Below are 9,653 nucleotides of genomic sequence, written 5' to 3' on the forward strand. Positions count from 1 at the left end.
TATGTATGTATGTATGTATGTATATATATATATATATATATATATATATATATATATATATATATATATATATATATATATATATATATATATATATATATATATATATATATATATATATATATATATATATATATTTTTACTTTTTTTTTTTTTTTCTCAGATAGTTGTAGCTTGCCTTCAGATAAAGGTCCATGTGAGGCGTACATGCCACGCTATTACTTTGAACATGAGACACAAACTTGCGAGGATTTCATCTATGGTGGTTGTCAAGGAAATGGAAACAATTTTAAAACTAAGGAAGAGTGCGAACGCACCTGCAAATAAGGTATTTTTATTGTGTCATCATTTTATGTTGCTCGGTATGAATTTATTTCAGCTCAGATTTACTGTACACACAATACTTTTTCTAGTTGAATTCTATTGTTTTTTTAGTGTAGTCTATTGCTTTTATTGTCTTTTCTATTCTTTTTCTATTCAAATTCGAAATTTATTCTATTTGAAATTCAGAAGATTGTCATATTCTTTCTATTCTATGCAAATACGAATTGATTCTATTTGAATTTTGGGAAAAGTATGTATGTATCTGTTTTACTCTATTATATTACATATAGTTACATAGTAGGTGAGGTTGAAAAAAGACTCAAGTCCAAACTATGTGTGTGATTATATGTCAGTATTACATTGTATATCGCTGCATGTTGCGGTCGTTCAGGTACTTATCTAATAGTTTCTTGAAACTATTGATGCCCCCTGCTGAGACCACCGCCTGTGGAAGGGAATTCCACATCCTTGACTCTCTTATGCCCCGTACACATGGTCGGACTTTGTTCGGATATCCCGACAACAAAATCCTAGGATTTTTTCCGACGGATGTTGGCTCAAACTTGTCTTGCATACACACGGTCACACAAAGTTGTCGGAAAATCCGATCGCTCTGAACGCGTTGACGTAAAACACGTACGTCGGGGCAGTGGCCAATAGCTTTCATATCTTTATTTATTCTGAGCATGCGTGGCACTTTGTCTGTCGGAATTTCCGACAACGGATTTTGTTGTCGGAAAATTTTATATCCTGCTCTCAAACTTTGTGTCGGAAAATCCGATGGAAAATGTGTGATGGAGCCTACACACGGTCGGAATTTCCGACAACAAGGTCCTATCACACATTTTCCGTTGGAAAATCTGACCGTGTGTACGGGGCATTACAGTAAAGAACCCTCTACATAGTTTAAGGTTAAACCTCTTTTCTTCTTATTTTAATGTGTGGCCATGTGTCTTGTTAAACTCCCTTCTGTGAAAGTTTTCTCCCTATTGTGGGGTCACCAGTACGGTATTTGTATATTTAAATCATATCCCCTCTCAAGTGTCTCTTCTCCAGAGAGAATAAGTTCAGAGCTCGCAACCTTTCCTAATAACTAATATCCTCCAGACCCTTTATTAGCTTTGTTGCCCTTCTTTGTACTCGCTTCATTTCCAGTATGTCCTTCCTGAGGACTGGTGCCCATAACTGGACAGCTTACTCTAGGTATGTTCGGACCAGAGTCTTGTAGAGCGGGAGAATTATCGTTTTATCTCTGGTTTTATCCCCTTTTTAATGCATGCCAATATTCTGTTTGCTTTGTTAGCAGCAGCTTGGCATTGCATGCCATTGCTGAGCCTATCTACTAGGATCCCCAGGTCCTTTTCCATCCTAGATTCCCCCAGAGGTTCCTCCCCCCCCCCCCCCCCCCCCCCCCGTGTATAGATTGCATTCATATTTTTGCTACCCAAATGCATTATTTTACATTTTTCTACATTTGCCATGCAGTTGCCCACCCCATCAATTTGTTCAGATCTTTTTGCAAGGTTTCCACATCCTGTAGAGAAGGTATTGCCCTGCTTAGCTTAGTATTGTCTGCAAATACAGGGATTGAACTGTTTAGCCATCCTCCAGGTCGTTTATGAACAAATTAAATAGGATTGGTCCCAGCACAGAACCCTGGGGGACCCCACTACCCACCCCTGACCATTCCAAGTAATCCCCATTTATCACCACCCTCTGAACTCGCCCTTGTAGCCAGTTTTCAATCCATGTACTCACCCTATGGTCCATGCCAACGCACCTTATTTTGTACAGTAAATGTTTATGGGGAACTGTGTCAAATGCTTTTGCAAAATCCAGATACACCACGTCTACGGGCCTTCCTTTATCTAGATGGCAACTCGCCTCCTCATAGAAGGTTAATAGATTGGTTTGGCAAGAACGATTCTTCATGAATCTATGCTGATTGCTGCTAATGATAGCGTTCTCATTACTAAAATCTTCTATATAGTCCCTAATCATCCCCTCCAAGAGTTTACATAATATTGATGTTAGGCTAACTGGTCTGTAATTCCCAGGGATGTATTTTGGGCCCTTTTTAAATATTGGTGCTACATTGGCTTTTCTCCAATCAGCTGGTACCATTCCAGTGAGTAGACTGTCCGTAAAAATTAGGAACAATGGTCTGGTAATTACTTGACTTCAGTTCACTAAGGACCCTCGGGTGCAAGTCATCTGGTCCCGGTGATTTATTAATGTTAAGTTTCCCAAGTCTAATTTTAATTCTATCCTCTGTTAACCATGAAGGTGCTTCCTGTGATTGTGTCATGAGGATAAACACTGCAGTTTTGGTTACTGAAGCCCCCGATTCCCTCATGAAGACTGAGGATAAGAATAAATTCAATACCTTCACCATCTCCCCATCCTTTGTAACCAGATGTGCTTCCTCATTCTTTATGGGGCCAATATGGTCTGTCCTCCCTTTTTTACTGTTTATATACTTAAAGAATTTCTTGGGATTTTTTTTGCTCTCCTCCGCTATGTGTCTGTCTTGTTCTATCTTAGCCGTCCTTATTACACCCTTACATTTTTTGTTGCATTCTTTATAAAGTCTGAATGCTGATGATAATCCCTCAACCTTGTAATTTTTTTTTTTTTTTTTTAAAGGCCTTCTCCTATGCTTTTATATGCATTTTTACATTGGAGTTAAGCCAACCAGGACTTTTGTTCGCTCTTTTAAATTTATTACCCAATGGGCTGCATTGGCTAATGCCCTTATTTAATATGCTCTTAAAGCAAACCCATCTCTCCTCCGTGTTCTTTGTTCCTAATATTTTATCCCAATTTATGCCTTCTAGCAAGGCTCCTATTTTAGGGAAGTTGGCTCTTTTGAAATTCAGTGTCTTTGTATTCTCTTATGTTTCCTATTTGTGTGATTTATACTGAAGCCAATTGATCTGTGATCACTTTTACCTAAATTGCCCCGTATTTCCATATCCGTGATCAGGTCTGTATTGTTGGTAATCAGTAGATCCAGTAAGGCTTTATTTCTAGTTGGTGCGTCTACCATCTGACCCATAAAATTGTCCTGCAAGACATTTAGGAACTGGCGAGCCTTAGATGAATGCGCGGTTCCCTCTGCCCAGTCTGTCTGGTAGGTTAAAATCCCCCATTATAACACTTCCCATCCTTGCTGCTAATCCAAATTGTGATAGGAGATCTGTCTCCCCTTCCTCCCTCAGGTTAGGGGGACTATAGCATACTCCCAGTATTAATTTCCCCTTAGCTTCATCCCTTTAGAGCTCTACCCATAAGGATTTCACCTCCTCACTAGCTCCCTTAGTGATGTCATCTCTCACATTCACTTGTACATTATTCTTGATATATAGGCATACCCCTCCCCCTTTTTACACTCTCTATCCTTGCGATTAAGGGTATACCCTTGAATGTTTGCCCGCCAATCATGAGAGCTGTTGAACCAGGTCTCTGAAATTCCCTCAAAATCCAAATCCTCCTCGTACAACAGTATCTCTAGTTCACCCATCTTGTCCGCCAGGCTCCTGGTATTGGTGAACATGCCACGTAGTTTAGACCAGTCACATATTATCCTCTTATTGGGTGTTCCAAGATTGCAACTAGGACTTGCTACTATACTTACCTTGGGTTTATGTGCTTTGGTCAACCTACCACTAATGCTCCCAATACTATTTTCCATGCTGACTATAGCTACCTCTGGACCCCCCCCCCCCCCTCTAACTTTTTGGCCATCTTCATTCCCAGCTGATCTGCACCCTCATTTTAGGTGCAGTCCATCCCTTCTATGGTACCGGTTATCGACTGAGAAGTCGACCCAGTCCTACAGGTACCCAAACCCCTCCTTACTACACCAGCTCTTCAGCCACTTGCTTACTTCCCTAATCTCCCTCTGCCTTTCTGGTGTGGCTCGATGTACCGGTAGTATTCCTGAGGATACTACCTTGGAGGTCCTTTTCCTCAATTTAGCCCCTAAGTCCCTAATATCGTTCTTTAGAACACTCCATCTGCCTCTGACTTTGTTATTGTTGCCAACGTACACCATGACAGCTGGGTCTTCCCCAGCCCCTCCCAGTAATCTGCCCACCAGGTCCGTGATGTGCCGAACCTGAGAGCCCGGTAGACAACATACTGTTCGGCGCTTCAGGTCTTTATTAAAGATTGACCTCTCTGTCCCTCTAAGAGTTGAGTCCCCTACCACCATAATCTTGCTTTCCTTTCCCTTAGCTTCCCCCCCACTCTCACTGGAGGAGTTCTTCCCCCGGCAGCTAGGAGAGTCCCTCAGCTCTAGCAGCGCTGGTCCCTGACTGGTTTCACCAATGTCACTCAATGGAGCATACGTATTGGGATGCTCCAGCCCTGGATTGGCCTCCCTGGCACTTCCCCCTCTACCCTTCCTGACTGTCACCCATCTACACTTTGCTAGTGCCTGCACCTCTTTGTCTCCACCCCCCCTGTGCTGGCCCTAGCCAGGACCTGCCGTGTACGTTCCTGGCTCTCCTTTAGTATGAAGGGACTTATCAGTGCTGACAGTTGCTTCCCCAGATTCAGAACCTGGGCTTCCAGGGAAACAATGCACTTACATTTTGCACAGCAGTATTCACCCTCGATCAGGTAATGAAGGAACGCATACATGCCGCAAGATGTACAACGAGTCGCCTCTCCACACCCGCCGGGCATCGTACCTATTAAATTTAATGAGAATTGGGGATTATACCCTGTCCAAATTACCTAACTAGCTTCCTGACACTAATACTCAACAAGACAATACACAGGTACTCAACAAGACAATATACGTGCACTCGCAGACCTACGTGCACTCGCAGACCTACGTGTGCAATACACAGTACACAATACACCAGTACTAACGATCCACACACACTACTCTGACAACACTCAGGTACTCACACTACACAGGTACTATGACCCCTGTTATAACCTCCTGTTTTTAACACCACTTAAACCAGTTACACTAACTCTGGTTTATAACTCACCACTTAGACCAGTTCCACTTGGACAGAGTTCCAGCAAGCTCAAAGATGAGCAGGCTCACAATGAGTTCTGCACAAGGTAATATAGGCCTCAAGCACCTGTGGCCAATTAACCACTTCCCTTAATTAGTAGGCTGAAGGAAGCAAAAAAAACTGTTTAAAAAGTGTCAGAAACAGGTGTTAAAAATCTACAAGGAAAAGCCCCAAAAAGAACCTAAAAATGCAACCCAGCAATCACCAGCGGTCAAAAAGCAAGACTTATTCACTCTCCACTCAAGGTCCCCACTGTTTAGCTTCCAACCAGCAGGCTGGCCAATATTCTATTCTTTTATTTTCTGTTATATTCTTTTAGTCTATTATTTTTTTTTTTTTTAATTTTCTATTCTATTTTATCCTCTTTGGAAATTGGGAAAACAATTTCGAATTTTAAAACTATTCGAATTTGAAAACAATTAGAAAAGTATTCAAAAACCATTCGAAAACTGTTCGAATTCAAATTTTGTCAATTTTTCTTTTTTTTCGTTTATTTCGGATTCGTTTAAATTCGGTACTATTGTAATTTGGAAATTCGAATACATCCAAATTTCCGAAAAACGAAAATTTGCCGAAATTTAATTCGGAATGAAATGAACGGTACATGTCTAATAGATAGCATTTTCTTTTCTGTTGTATGTAACCACCATTATTTTTATTCTTTTGTAAACAAAAAAATACTGAAAACTTTGAAAAAAAATACATTTTTCTTTGTTTCTGTTTTGCAAATAAATAATCCTTCATAAATTTTAAACAAACTGTATTCTGCGACATTTTCTTTGGTAAAAAATAACCCAAATCAGCGCATATCATTTATTCCCTGTACACACGATAGGATTTTCCGATGGAAAATGTGTGATAGGACCTTGTTGTCGGAAATTCCGACCGTGTGTAGGCTCCATCACACATTTTCCATAGGAATTTCCGACACCCAAAGTTTGAGAGCTTGCTATAAAATTTTCCGACAACAAAATCCGTTGTCGGAAATTCCGATCGTGTGTACACAAATGCACAAAGTGCCACGCATACTCAGAATAAATTAAGAGAGGAAAGCTATTGGCTACTGCCCCATTTATAGTCCTGACGTACGTGTCTTACGTCACCGCGTTCAGAACTATCGGAAATTCCAACAACTTTGTGTGACCGTGTGTATGCAAGACAAGTTTGAGCCAACATCTGTCGGAAAAAATCCATGTATGTTGTGTTGGAATGTCTGATCAATGTTTGACCGTGTGTACAGGGCATACAGTAAGTCTGTAGGAAAGTTATAGAGTCCAAAACCTATGGTATATATCTGAAAATTGATCAATCCTGATGTACTGACGGCCTATCATTTCTTGAGGTCCTAACATGCCAGGACAGTACAAATACCCCCAAATGAACACTTTTTTTTTTTTTTTTTTTTTTTAGAAAGTAGACACCCCAAGGTATTTACTAAAGGAGTTGTAAAGGCAGAAGATGTTTTACCTTAATGCATTCTATGTACATTTTTCCTCCAGATCTCCTCCTCACACACTGAGGAGTAGAACCCAGAAGCGGCAATGCAGCCGCTTGTTGACATTTGTGACCGGCTGTGATTGGACACAGCGGGTCATGTGGTAAAAAGCCAATCTCATTTGCTCTTTATCCTGATCGGGGATGAGCTGTGTCCAAGGGATACGCCTCATCCCCTATCGCCGAGCTGCACGCCCCCAGGGGCGTGCAGCGAGAACGAGCACTACACGTGTGACCGGCTGTGATTGGACACAGCTGGTCATGTGGTAAAGAGCCATTTTTATTGGCACTTTACCCTCACTGGGGTTGGACTGTGTCCCGAGGGACTCTCCTCATCCCTGATCACCACGCTGCGCCGAGAACAGGTGGACGTTATATGATGTTCACCCAGAGGGTGAAGATGTTTCTGCCAGCGTCATATTACTATGTCCCAGTATGGAAATGGTTAAGAGGCATGGTGAGTTTTAATTTTTGGGGAAAATAAATAAATTTGCTTTTTTTTTGTTTGTTTGTTAATGAGATCATGTAACTAATATAAAATAGGGGTTATCCCAATTTGGCTGTAAGTGTTTAAATTAATCCTGAATACAGTGAACCTGTATTTTACCCATGCAGGGAAAAACATTGGGGTCACTTACAGTCTGCTTCAGTTTAGGGTGAAGCAAACCATTACTTTTTAAAATTGATTTACTGTGTTTTTAACCTTTATATATAACATGCCTGCAATGGACTTGGTTATTAATTTGTAAATTTCTGTTTTTCTTTTCTGACAGTCAAATGAACCTCACCGATGTGGAATTACTTTTGGATGTCACAAAGAGCATATGTTCTCTATCATTCTCTAAGTGGAGAATGTTTGACATTGGAGAGTATTGTATTGTATTGCATTCCTTCCAAAATAATGTAAGAGGTTGTATCTTGTTTGAGCTTTCCTGAGCATTTGTCATCCATGGTTCAACCTTTAAATAAACATATTAACTCAGTCTAATTTGTTTGTCCATTATCATTTAAAGTAGGTGTGTCCAACCTTTTTGAGCTTCCTGGGTCACACTGGAAGAAGCAATGCGATGCATACTAGCACATTATGCCTTTTACTTTGCAGGGAAAAAAGAAAACCGTGAGTTTACTTCATCCTTAAAACCCACTAGTTTTTTTTTTTTTTTTTTTTTTTTTTTTTTTTTTTTTTTTTTTTTTTTTTTTTTTTGCCAGAAAACGCCCCTGCCAAAAAAAATACTGATAACATGGACACATAGGATAACATGCTGGGGAGTTTACTGGCTGCAGACAAAAACTGAAGCCAAAAACAGCAGCTGTAAAAATGTCCAGTGTGCATGAGGCCTAAGTATAACCGATAAGCAGAAAAAGTCGGAAAGATCACAGGGTAACGACCACTTATATAAATAATGTACCTATCTGAGAAATAAAACATAATTTTTGTAAAAAAAAAATTATAAAAGTAAAAGCGGCCAATATAAAACTAGTGTGATATTTGAAACTGTTTTTCATAAACTAACACCTCAATATCTTCCATGGATGTATTAGCAATTCTCAATGAATTCTCCAGGTGTTCATCAGATATTTTGGCTCTAATTTTGCCCTTCTTGAGCTTTATTCTTGAAAATAGTTGCTCAAAAATATAGGTGCTGTCAAAAACCTATGACATGAATAAAAAAGGTGCTATTGTGAAGAGTGAGATTTTTCTTTTGGAAGATAAAAATTATAAAAGTCCAGTAAAGACACTCAATTTTTTCTTTGGCTGCATGTGTGTGCTAAGTGTAAATGCATTTGTAGCGCTAACCTTGTCGGGGCCGCTTGATGATGCTTGTTCCCAGTTATTACCCTGACGTTATGAGCCTCTCTAGGTTCAAATATATTTCAGCATTAGGAGATAACAAAGCAGAAGCCACAATTCTTTAGTAACACTTCTGTATTACATATAGTGTGTGTGTGTGTGTGTGTGTGTGTGTGTGTGTGTGTGTGTGTGTATATATATGTGTTTTACACACAGGAACGTTTTTTAACTGGATTTCTGGCAGTGCTTTAGTCATAAATGGTACCAAAAAGTAGTTCAAAATTAAGCAATTTTTATTTATCCATCATTTAAAAGGTAACAAACATATAAAAGAGAGGGGGAGGTAGGCAGATTATCATTATATCACATTACAGATGGTATAGTAAAAATAAGTGATGATGAGATGTATATTATCCCGACAAGTTTAATTATCAGAAAATGGAACAATGTGCATATATATGTAGCACTGACCCCCGAAGGAGCTGTTGAGTTATTTGGGCCTCTACTCTGCTTTATTTCCCCTTTGAATATCTCAGTCCCCCTGACACAGCTGTGGTGTGATAGTGTGCAGTCAAAACGAAATCATAAAGGCAAGTTCATAATATTCAATGCGAGAGGCCACTCCAATAAGCCTCTGTAATCCCTTAGATGACTCCCATCCTACCGCACAATGCTGGGTGCTGGCTGTGCTCAAGTCTGCGAGAAGAAAAATGTCCTGGACTGCTGCACTCCATGCAAAAAAACATCTTTATTGGAAAATTGCATTTAAAATCCAAAATGACAAACAAAACAAAAGGTGGACACAGTGGGCATAAAATAGCTAACGCGTTTCACATTCAAAGATGCTTACTCATAGCTAGATTTGATCAAACGAAAGTGCATTTAAAGGAAAGAGGGAGGGAGGGACAGGGTGTAACCTCCCATGCTCATTAACAGACAATTAAATGAACACACATGCTGCATGATTTAAATTGAATTCGTAACCATGAGACCCACCTAAACATTGT

General features: G+C 39.8%; 1 protein-coding gene across 1 annotated transcript in view; it reads left to right on the forward strand.

The window, feature by feature from the left end:
• Positions 1 to 7,837, forward strand: part of LOC141144176 (uncharacterized) — a 387,691-nt gene extending 379,854 nt beyond the window's left edge. The window contains exons 4-5 of the mRNA XM_073629599.1: positions 164 to 328; positions 7,628 to 7,837. Of these exons, the coding sequence (XP_073485700.1) occupies positions 164 to 328; positions 7,628 to 7,699 (237 nt within the window). The 3' untranslated portion in view covers positions 7,700 to 7,837. The remainder of the gene's footprint in view (positions 1 to 163; positions 329 to 7,627) is intronic.
• The last annotated feature ends 1,816 nt before the right edge of the window (positions 7,838 to 9,653 follow it).

This window comes from Aquarana catesbeiana, linkage group LG05, assembly GCF_042186555.1.
Source record: "Aquarana catesbeiana isolate 2022-GZ linkage group LG05, ASM4218655v1, whole genome shotgun sequence".
NCBI lineage: Eukaryota > Metazoa > Chordata > Amphibia > Anura > Ranidae > Aquarana > Aquarana catesbeiana.